Source organism: Arvicanthis niloticus, chromosome X, assembly GCF_011762505.2.
Source record: "Arvicanthis niloticus isolate mArvNil1 chromosome X, mArvNil1.pat.X, whole genome shotgun sequence".
NCBI classification, from domain to species: Eukaryota; Metazoa; Chordata; class Mammalia; order Rodentia; family Muridae; genus Arvicanthis; species Arvicanthis niloticus.
The window spans coordinates 41,394,084-41,406,643 of NC_047679.1; the positions used below are offsets into that span (position 1 = coordinate 41,394,084).

The 12,560-nt window shown below is 36.5% G+C and overlaps 1 protein-coding gene across 16 annotated transcripts in view; it reads left to right on the forward strand.

Annotated features, from left to right (window-relative positions):
• Dmd (dystrophin) overlaps positions 1-12,560 on the forward strand; it is a 1,571,027-nt gene that overhangs the window by 1,534,781 nt on the left and 23,686 nt on the right. For all 16 annotated transcript variants that reach the window (XM_076918257.1, XM_076918249.1, XM_076918252.1 and 13 more), the window contains 2 exons: positions 8,964-9,207; positions 9,951-10,074. In XM_076918257.1, the coding sequence (XP_076774372.1) occupies positions 8,964-9,207; positions 9,951-10,074 (368 nt within the window). The remainder of the gene's footprint in view (positions 1-8,963; positions 9,208-9,950; positions 10,075-12,560) is intronic.

Sequence of the window (12,560 nt, forward strand, 5' to 3'; positions counted from 1 at the left end):
TAGAAATTACAAGGGACTGTTGTATTTATCATCTATGCTACTTAGCATAGCCTTAGAGATACTTGTAAATCATTGCTAAGGGCCACTTGCATCCATATTTTCACCTAGTAGAGGTGAGTCAATAAGCCATGCCAATTTGATTCATCTTTTCTGCCCATTAGGTGCTTAGGAAATTTGTTAAAAATGTAAATTTGTACCTGGTCAACAGAGTTTGTACACTTTATGACAAAATTAATCAGCTACAACTGTATACTTGTACTCTGGAAGGTTGTTTTAGCTCTATAGAGAATAAGAAATTAATAATGGAATGGGAAATTTTTTTTAGGATGACTGGCTACAAGAAGAAATTGTAGTGACAGAAGCCACGTGCAATGAATTTGAATTAGTGTTCTTTAGGGAGCTACAAGAGAAATACAATTTACAAGATAATCAAGAATGTAAATAGATTCTCTGTGGAGTTATTGTCTGATCCCTGACATATATTCATCTGTATTGAAATTACTCCATGACTTCATCCTAACAATTAAAGAATCAGTAGGGGTGAGATTTACAGCTTCAAGAAGCTGTTATGTATCAGTTAGGAATGTAAATTTGTAAGCAACTGTTAAAATGAGTAAATTGTGTACTTGCACTGAAAATTTAAAGCAACTCACCTTGAGAGCCAGCAAATGTTTATAATCCCAACACTTGGAGGTGGAGGGAGAAGGGTCAGCAGTTCCAGGCAAATTGGTACAAATTTTTGTTTTGTTTTGGTTTTTGGTTTTTTTTGTTTTTCAAGACAGGGTTTCTCTGTGTAGCTCTGGCTGTCCTGGAACTCACTCTGTAGACCAGGCTGGCCTCGAACTCAGAAATCCACCTGCCTCTGCCTCCCAACTGCTGGCATTAAAGGCATGCGCCACCACTGCCCGGCAAATTGGTACAAATTTGTAACTCCATTTCCAGGAGATCAAGGACCCTGTTCTGTCCTCCTGTGTAGTAATTAGGCTTGTCCCCATTGCACAGAAATATATGCACGCAAATACTCGGTACATATATACTCATCCTCATGTATCAATACTTCTTGATACACCCCCCTGAGCATTTATAAATTATTTAAAAAATAATTTAGACTTAAACAACTTTGCATTTTATTTAGTTGTTGACAAAGAACACACCTTTGGTTGAGAGGTTAGCCTGGGTTATATAGTAAATTCTAAACCACCCATGGCTATAAAATGAGACCTTGTGAAGAGACTTTCCTTGAGCCGAGTTTCATATCAGAACTCTTGGCATAACAAGATGTGTCACATCAAAGCCTCGGGGTAGTAAACAGTTAATCAAGTTGCTTAACTAAAGCTAAGAGGTATATGTTTATCATATTTTTATTTAGGGAATGAATGCTTGATTGACTCACTGGAGTAGTACATCAGGGGATGAATTAATACTGAGGAAACTTTGACATACATCGAAAAAATCTATATGTCCTGGTCTCTGATTAAGATGAGATTAGCTCTTATATTAATGCATCGTCCTTTGCTCTTGCATTTATCTAGTGGCAGTTAATATATGAAATGAAAAATGAGAAGGACATAGCTGAACTTGAAAATTAGATGACTATCTTTGTGGACCAGAAATGGCAAGAAAAGCTAAGCAAATGGTAGTGAGCAATAAATGAGATAAATGTGTGGTCTTCTGGCTCCTGATATCATAAAAGTGGTTTAAAATTATCTTTAGAAAGTGGATACTCAGAGCCAAGATCACTGTTTGAAATAAGGGCCCCACAAAAATACAGATGCATACACATACACACTTGCACTTGAGCACAGACATTTTGATTTCTTTACCAAACAACAACTTAAATGCAAACATGAGCCTAATGTATAGACCATGGGAAGGTGGTAGGTGGGCCAGCACCACAGCCTTGAAAGCAGCATCTGAAATAATCTGCCTACTGCCTGGTGGTAAGATGTGCGGTGTTTCTGCGTCATTCAGTGTAGATGCCAGTAGAAGATATTGTTATAGACTATCACTCCCAAATGGTGAATGGGAGTAGTCTCAAAGCCACTTGACACACACATAGAAGTTTAGAAGAAGCAAATATAAAGGAAAACCCAGGCACATGTTTTTCCAATCATGCCTTTACCCAGAGTCCAAAAGAAAAAGTGGTAGCACACCCTCCTCCAGTCGACGATCAAAAGACAGTCTAGTGAATGTTACAACAAGTATTGCTTGAAATTGCATTCGTGATGTTCAAAAATATAAATACGGGGGTACCAGTCACTAAAATATGACTCTTTGCAAATAAAAAAAGCCATTGACATTTTGTAAACTCCACAAAGTATAAATTTCTGACTGAATTGGGTGAGAGGTTAGGGAAAGGAAGGAGAATAATCTGCTGAGTGATACAGTATACACAAAGCCAAGGGGGAAAGACAAGATATACAAATGAGTAATTAAGAGAAGTAGAGAACTGGCCTTTGGGTTGACCTTGACATTTAGGGGCTTTTCAGAAAAAAATGGGTGAAATTACATAGAATGCTTCAAAAATAACTAAAAATCTGGTACAGAATTAAAAAGGATGTGAGTTTTCAATGAAATACTCTTCCAAGAGGCCAGCATCTGTAGAGAAGGAAAAGGCCTACACCCTATGTACAGTGGTTGGTGTTCTTTATGCTTCAGCTTTGAGACACCTTGGGTGATTAGCATGAGTTTTTGTCACTGAAAGACAACAAACTAGAAATGAAATGTGTTGTATATACTTAACCATGTTTCTCAGACACAGACAGTTAAATGCTAATTCACAAAAAGAGGCTTGTGGACAACTGGACTACAAAATCAGTATAACAAGGAAGATCTCTTTAGAAGAGATAGTCTTCCATCTGTATCTTTATGACAGTAAGTGAGAAAACAGTAATAACATTGTTACATCATCCAAAATTAATCATATAGACACAGTGTTTCAATGAAGAGCATCACAGGTGACCCAATTTGATACAAAGAAAAAGCTTTAGCAAAAATTTACAAGCATCATCAGTTCTACCATTTCAAGGAAAGTAGTTTCCTTTTAATATTTGTTTATGTGTATGAATGTTTTACTTGCATTTGTGTAAGTGCACCAAATGCCTGCTGATCATGGAGGCTAGAAAAGGATGTTGGCTCCCTTGAAAGTGGGACTAAGGGCAGTTGTGAACTTTCAGATAGGTGCTAGGAAATAAATCTAAGTTCTCTGCCAGAACAACCAGTGCCCTTACTGCTTAACTAAAATAGCATCTTTCTAGCCTCAAAAGGTGTGTGTGTGTGTGTGTGTGTGTGTGTGTGTGTGTGTGTGTGTAACTGCAAGGAAAAGAAAATGAAGATTGTTGCTGTGGAATGAGCACTTCTGCACATAGCTTCCTTTTCCTAGAAACATTTCACTGATGGCTTGATAAATGCTCACAAATTAGATTTAATTAATTTGGACAACTACACAAATTTGGTTCAGATGCAGAAATGCAGAGTTTTGCTGAAAGAAAGTAAACATCCATGAAGTTTGTATCACTGTATTACCAGCATAGATTGTTAAGAAACACACTTCACAAACAGCTTGATTGATTCCAAGAGACTTCAATTTGTATAGACTGGTGATTCTGTTCTTATAAATCAAAAAGATCAAACATTGATTTCCAGCATGACTTTAAATTCCTGAAATGTTTGTGCAGTTTGGTACAAGGTAAGGCTAAACCAATAACAGATTAAGAGTTTTTTTGTCTCATTGTGGAATCTAGATTTTTTTTGACCCTGAAATTTTTGGAAATTGTGGCATGCCCTGTACCAGTATGGAGCACAAGCCATTTCTCTAATGTTAAAACTTCATGAGATAATCTAACGGTCTCATAGATTATTCAGTGGGAAACTGCCTGCTTACTCATGGCCAGCATCTCTTCATTTATCTTGCCTAGAGAAATAAATTATGTAAGAACAGCTGAAATCTGTTTTAGTTTGTTAAAATCTGAAATTTGCTGAAATCTGAAATTTTAGTTTGCTAGTTATTGTAACAGCAGAAAGGTATCAAGAGTTCTCAAAGGCAGACTATCCTTTTTTGTAATTGTATTCTCAGTATATTATAATTGTATATCTTAGCATTGAGATACTTGCATTCCATAATATTGTCTGTATTCCCTTGAATGTTAATTGACTATAACCAAAACTGAGTGGCATAGTTATAGAGGGAAAATAATAAATAACAATCTAAGTCTTTATGCCTATAACTGCATAAATCCCTACCTAAGTAGGTTATAATAAATTCAAAAGGAGAAACTAACAGATTATTTCAACATTCATCTAAGAAATTGATTAGCTGCATGTTATCAGAAATTTAGTAAACACACAGACAATTCAAACAAAATTAATGGACTTTATGTATAGATACTGTCTTTTGAGAAACAACATACATACCATTAATTAATCATTTAAAAAGTGATTCTGAGCTAGAACTAGATTGTATTTAGATTATTATCAAACAGTATTCTCTGAATAAAATGTAACTGAATTAAAAAGTATACTAAAATCATTAGTAAAATGGTTGGAAATAGAAAAACTGTACCTCTAAATCACTATGTGTTGGATTTAAAAGTCACTAACATTACAAAATATAAGCAAATGAATTAAGTAATATATACATGTATACTGTTGATGCAGAGAATGGCAAATGTATCCCAAACTTTCTTTAAAAAAAAAAATCATTAATCGGTCCATGCCTTTAATCTAGACACTAGGGGGCAGAAGCAGGAGGATCTCTGTGAATGTGAGGCCATGCAGGTCTATGTACAGCATTCCAAGGCCAGCCAAGGCTACAGAGTGAGACCCTGTCTCAAACAACAATAGCAAAAAGCATTGAAAATCAACAAGGAAAAAAAGAGAAATGCACAAAACTATGTATATGAAATATTTTAGCTATAAGAAAAATAATGAGGAGCTTTGCACCATTCCTGTGTGTGAAAACTCAAGTATATAAAACTTAGTTCTTCCCAGTTTAAGATCTAAATTCAATATAATTCAAACTCAAAATATGATCAGGGATTTTCATAAGATATGAAAATTTGATACTAAAATCATACAGAAGATCAAAGAGATTACAATAACCTAGATAATTTTGAGGAAGAATAGAGTGGAAATGTGAAGTCCTACCAGACAGCAATTGTTTTAAATTTATACAAACCAATGGAATAGAACAGAAAGCATAGAAGTACAACTGTCTGTTGATGAACACTTTATATTTTGCAGAGGCAATGACAAAAATGAAACGTAGTGAGTAGAGTTGCTATCAATGTTTATCTGTGACTGAAAAGCAAACTTAGATCACAGGTTCACACTACATACAAAAACAGATTTTGGAAAAATTAAAGTCCCAAATGAAAAGGTAAAAATTTAATTTTTAAAGACCCTGATATTTATTTTCTATGTGCGTTGAGTCATGTTACACCCATACAGGGGTCAGAAGACAAATTGTACAAGTTGATACACTCCACTATTTGAGTTCTACTGATTGAATTCAGGTCAAGTTTGGCTGCAAACTTTACCTGTTAAGCCATCTCCCTGAACCACATTTTTTATATATAATTTAAATTTCGTTGAAAATATGTGTTTTTCAAACAATATATTTCGATCCAAGTTTCTCCTCTCCCAACTCCTCCCAGATCCTCCCCATTTACTCCCCCTCCCTGTGTCTGTCTGTCTCACTCTCTTGCTCATTAAGAAACAAACAGGCAACTAAACATACATAGGCATACACACACACACACACACACACACACACCTGAATAGGAAAACACAAGCAAACATTCAGGGAAAATAAGAGCTAAAGAAAAAGCACAAGAAACATGAAACATACAGTTGCATATCCAAACACACACACACACACACAGAGAGAGCGAGAGAGAGAGAGAGAGAGAGAGAGAGAGAGAGAGAGAGAGAGAGAGAGATCCATAAAAACACAAAACCAGAAATCATAATATATAAGCAAAAGATTTGTTTTGCTTATATATTATGAGATTAAAAAAAAAAAAAAACCCTAGCATTATGAGACAAAAACCTTCCAAAAATGCCACTGAGTTTGTTTTCTGTTAGACATCTATGGCTTGTCATTGAATCTGCCCTTAAGTGGTTTGTGTATCCAGCTACCCAGAGAGAAACTAATATTTTCTTTGTAGTCTATTTTCATTTGGAGATAGGAATTTGTGTACACTTCCCCACTCAGTGTTAGCCTTGTGCAGGCTCTGTGCATACTGTCACACCCTTAGGGAGTTCATATGTATATCAGTATTCTAGCGTTTAGAAGGCCTTGTTTCCTTGGTGTCTTCCATCCCCACTGGCTCTTACAATCTTTCTGCCTTAACCACAGAGCTCCCTGAACCGTCAAGGAGAAGGATTTGATGGTGATATCCCTATAAGGACTGAGTGTTCCAGAGTCTATCATTTGCTAGTCATTGTCCAGTTGTGGGTCTCTGTATTTGTTCCTATGTACTTACTGCAGGAGGAAGTTTCTATGATGATGGCTGAGCAAAATACTGATCTATGGATATAGAAGAATATCATTGATTCATTTTATTGCTACGTTCTTTCAGCAGAACAGTAGTATTTGGTTTTTGCCTAGGTCCATGGTCTATCTAGTCTCAGGTTCTTGACCACCTGAGTAGTATCAGGAATGGGCTCCATCTTATGGAGTGCTCCTTAATTCTAATCAAATAGTGGTTGGCGACTCTCACAACTTTTGTACCACTATTGCATGAAGTCACCATTGTGGATCAAAGAGTTTGTAGCCTTTCTCCTTTGGTAGCATGCAGCATACCTTTCAGTACCATGAAAACTAGTCAATAGGGATGAAGGTTCTAATTAGGTACCAGTTTAAAGTTGATTTCTCCATAGTCAAAGAATTGTGTAGGTGTTATCATTAGCAATAGGGCCTAGAACTAACAAATATATATATTTGTATATTTTATTCCTATTGTATATTATATCCTATTGCATATCCTATTATACTGTATATTGTATATATATTGTATAAGATATTATATATTCAATATCCTAGTATATATTCTATATATAAAATATTTGTATATATGTATATATTCATATATAGAGAATATATATGTATGTATATAGAATATATACAAAATTTATATTCAGGTAAAATACTCTCACACAAAAACAAAATAAGCAAATCTAAAAATAAATTAATATAATTGCAGGAGCTAATATATCCTATACATATTAATTTACAAAGGATAGGCATCTCTACTATATCAAGATATTTAATAAGGATGGAATAATTCACCAGGATGTCAGACCCTGCCTATAAAGCCTCAAGTCCTGTCAATCTTTTTTTTTAATTAATTGTTTCATTTATTTATATCCCAAACATCGGCCCCCTCCTGGTCCTTCCTCCTGGAGTTCTTCCCCTCATTCTTTCTCCCATTCACCTCTGAGAGGATGCCACCCACAACATCCTCCTTCCTTGGGGCATCTACTTTCTACAGGATTAGGTGCATCCTCTCCCACTGAAAGGCCTGCCAATCTTGACCTAATACCTACAGCCAGGCTTTATCTCTTAAAGGTTCTACAACCTTCCCAAACAGCAGCAGCAGCTGGGTACCAAGTGTTTAAAAACATATTCATATGGGAGACATTTCACATTAACCTTCAACAGCCAGTTATGACAGAAGTTCAACTCACCAGTGATCAGAAATGTGAAGATTAAAATGTAGCCATCAGATGGTCCAAGATGTGAAGGTCTGATATCACCAAGGTTTTTTTTTTTTTAATAAGAGTGTGTGGTAAAGGAAAAGCTCCATTCCCTACTGCTGAGAGAGTACATTGGTAAAACCATCTGTGAGATCACTTTGGTGCAGTATATGAAGCTGTTACATGGACCCCCAACTTCTACATCAAGATGTATTTTTATAGAATCCTTTAAACTGGTTTGCAAAGAGACTGCTGTTAAGAAAGTTCATTACATCATGGTTTGTAATAGTGGGAAACTGAAAATTTGGACATATTCAAGCAACAAGATAAAACCTTATAGCAATAAAGTAACAAATTATTTTGTACCAACATGGATACAGCTGCAGAAATGATGTTGAAGGCCAAAGCAACTCATAACGGTATGTATATTCCTCAGCATAAAGTTCTTAAATGCAATATTTAAGAACATGCAAAGTAATGATGTGAGATTGAATCATGCAAAATGACTATTTTCCCTAAGAATAGACAGTAATAACATTGTAATTTCAATGTAACACATGACTACATGCATGGTATTGATGGACATAGAATTCAGTATGGTGTTATCTCCTTAGCAGTGATGCTGAGGACAGAATGGTATGGGATTGATAAGGTACATTGGGATAGTTTTAGGTTTGGCTGCTAGATTTTGTTTCTTAAAAAATAATTGGAATGTACAGGTCCCTGGATTCTATCCTAGCATAACATACAAGCAAAAACAAATTCCCTGAAACCAAATGGTTTTGGAGAAATTATGGCAGGTGTTAAATTTATTAAAGCAGGGTTATGGGTACACATGATCATACTCTGTGTGTGTGAGTATGTGTGAGTGTATTGTACATTTCTGTTAACACTTTGATTTTTTTAAAAGAAAGTTAAAGTCTTAATCGAGGCATAAAATTTTAATCTCACATTATAAAGTAATATTTACAAAATGATTAAATCTTCTGCTGCTTACTTATCTGAACATAGCACCCATGAGACTTTTAGTATGACATAAAAGAACTGAGAAACATCTCTCTCTTCACACACCAGTCGAAAGCTTCCAATTTAATTTTGTTCCTTTAACATCGGTAAGATCATCCTCATATAAACCATTCATTAGTGCCTTTTTTTGTTCACTGTCGTCTTGTGGTGGTCAGATTCATCTGTATGCCAGTTATATGAAATCTACTGATGATGCTCAATTTTTCTTCCTTTTCTTTCTTAACTTCTTATACTTACAGGAATCTGCAAGCAGAATATGATCGTCTGAAGCAACAGCATGAGCATAAAGGCCTGTCCCCACTGCCGTCTCCTCCTGAGATGATGCCCACCTCTCCTCAGAGTCCCAGGGATGCTGAGCTCATTGCTGAGGCCAAGCTACTGCGCCAACACAAAGGACGCCTGGAAGCCAGGATGCAAATCCTGGAAGACCACAATAAACAGCTGGAGTCTCAGTTACATAGACTGAGGCAGCTCCTGGAGCAAGTAAGGCAACCCCCACCTCTCTAATATTGGCTAGTTACAAACTTTCACTTTCCTTCTTTACACAAAACCAAAAGACAGGACTCAGGTACTTGTACTTCAACTTTTAAGTACTTCTCAACATTTGTTTCACATTATTTCCTCTCCCAATGTGATTTTGGTTTTTGGTTTGTTTCCTGTTCATTTGTTTTACCAATTGGAAATGCATCTTATAAGGAAATGTCAGTCTTTTCTCTGTGGTATACCTTTAGGCTTTTTCCTTCTCCAAATCATTAACATATATTTTAAAGATGTACACATTCACTGAGAGCCTAGGAAGATACAGCACTAAAATAGACCCCAGCCAGACATGCTCTAGGTTTTCTGAGAATTTAAATAATAAAATAATGTTCTTTCTATCATGGTATATAACTTCTTCAGGGTGTTTATATGTTCTCTGTTCTCACTTGGTCTTCTCAATCTTTTAGCATTTTAATTTAGTGACTTAGATCTTTGTTTGGCCGTATCTAGATTTTTCTGCATTTTTATAAGAGAAGACGGTTCAGCTGCAAAGATATATCCATAGATCACATCAACAATAAAATACCACACATTCTTCAATTTCTGGAAGTTTTCTAAGTAGGAATGGTAATGATGTCTGAGTTCTGGGTGTCTATAATAATCCTATTTTCTGAGTCTATACTATTCCTATAGTGTTTGTGAGTTTATTATGAAAAATAATACTTTTCTTATGTTGCTTCCTTTAGCCCCAGGCTGAGGCTAAGGTGAATGGCACTACAGTGTCCTCTCCTTCTACCTCTCTGCAGAGGTCAGATAGCAGTCAGCCTATGCTGCTCCGAGTGGTTGGCAGTCAAACTTCAGAATCTATGGGTAAGTAGCAGTTCCTTCTAGAGTTAATTACTCTAAGTGTCTGTAAAAGTTAAAATTTCTGCTAACAGTATAAACCATGAAGTGAATTTATAACACCCGTGTCATATATGCTTTAGAGCAACTAGTGTAGTTAATTAAATATAAAGATAGTATGTCAAGCAAGAGGTAGAGAGAAATCAGTCTGCAGAGGAATGATAGAGTTACATTATAGGGATACTTAACTCCTTTCATTTTACGAAACTTCTGAAAGTCATATCACAAGTGAGATCTAAAAAGATATTTCTTAAAAGGTATATTTGAAGCCTGCACCTGGCCAAAGAAAATCTTTTTTAGATGTATACAGCAGGTAGGGGATATTGGTTCAGGCCAAGATATATGAAATTTATTGTCAGTATAGAGCAAAGTATTTCCCCCCTTTCCCTAAGCTATGCCTAGGTCCCTTGATGTGTTATGCAAGTATTTTACCACAGAACTATACCTCCAATCCCAGTATTATATTGTTTCTAAATTATGTATATTATCATTTGTATGTATATATATGCCTGTGTATATGTCTGTACATATATGTATGGGTGACTTCAAAAGCCAGAAGAGGGCATTGATCACCTGGAGCTGCAATTACAGGTGGTCATGAGCCACTTGACACAGTTGCTGAAATCTGAAATCTGGTCCTCTGCAAGAGGAGCAAACACTCATAACCACTGAGCCATCTTTCTAGCTCCTCAGTAGTGTACACTTTGATTGTTTTGTATTGCATTTAAGAAAACAGCAGACTTCTTGAATTAAATTACACATCCATGGATTTGGCTGCTGAAGGACATGAGATCAAAAATATGTAACAAAGGTGCCTGCTTGCAATACTTTGGGGGAAGACTTTTGCTTATGTTTTTCTTTCTGTTGCTATGACAAAAAAACATGACCTAAATCAGCATATGGGGAGGAAGTGTTTATTTCCGTTTATAGCTTACAGTCTGTCATTGAGAGGTCAGGGCAAGAACTTAAACAGGAACTCGAAGCAGAAACTACTGAGGAATGCTCTTTGTTTGGTGCATAGACCCACACTTAGGCTAGCTTTCTTGTAAAGGAGCTTTTGCCCAGGGAATGGTGCTGCCCACAGTAGGCTAGGCCCTTCTACATCAACTAAAAATCAACACAGTGCCCCATAGTCATCCTCACCAGCCAGTCTATCTGGGCAGGGAATCTGAATTGAGATTCCCTCCTTAGGTGACCCTAAACTGTGTCATGTTGACAATTAAGGCTAAGCAGGACAACCTCTATTTGAGTAATGGTATCAGAAAGGACTGAGAAGTAGATACAGCTTCAAGGAAGATATGCTCAAAAGGATGAAATCTTAGTGAGCGTGGTGGAGAAGAAACTTAATTACAGCCACTGAGATCACTATGAGTGATATAGACCATTTCAGGGAAAGCAGTTTCAGAGAAGGGAAGTTGATGAGTGAAAAGAAATGAAAATTAGGGAAAGGAATGAACCTTTTAGAATATTGTGCATTGTTTTTCCCATTGCTGAGACAAATACCTGAGGAAAGCAGCTTGAGGGTGAAAGGGTTTCTTTTGGCTTAGTTTGAGGGTACAGTTTGTCACAGTGGGGAAGGCATGACTGCAGAAGCTCCAGAAAGCTGCTCCTGTCACATCCCAGTTACGAACTAGGAAGAGATGAATGCTGGTGACTAGCTCACATTCTCTTTTTTATAGTCAGACCAGAAGCCCAGCCAGTGGAAAGATAACTCCTACATATGGGTGGGCCTTCCCATTTCAGTTAATCTAGTCTAAAGCTTCCTCACAGACATGCCTACATATTTGTCTCCTAGATGATTCTAGATTCTGCCAAGGTGACAATTAAACCTCAAAACTCTCAGGATAGAGTTAGTTGAATCTGGGGAGGAAATGGTAAGTGGTTAGCATGGCCTTATGTCATTTATTCTTCTTTGGGAATCCACACAGGACTGGGTTCCAAGAAATCTATAGTTGGTGTTGCAGACATGATACAATACGAGTACATGGCAGACGCTATTGTTCAATGTCATGAATGGTTATTACAGCCCTTGTCAGTTAATGTTTATTGTTTGTCCTGAGCTGTTAGACAATCATGTTTAATGAATGTCACCAGTATTTGATGTGTTTCCCTCATTTCTCCTCTTTTATTAATGAGTAAGCATAAATCAACCATATGACTGTATTTATTTTCCTTGGATCCTAACCTAATTTTCCTTGAGAGTCCCACTGTTTCCTGGAAGATCTTAATGTAATAACATGACTACAGTCCTGGATACCCTGGAGTCAGAGGGGGAAGGATCAATTTGAGATGTGACTGAGCAACAGAGTGATACCACAGCTTAGAAACAATAGTCCTTCAAATTAGTATTAATTCACAGACAGACTACATTGTTTGCCCTCAAAGCCTGGTGTAGGAATTCATTCTTAAGATGATTTATGGCCTAGACTAAAGAGAGATGAAGTGTGGAACTC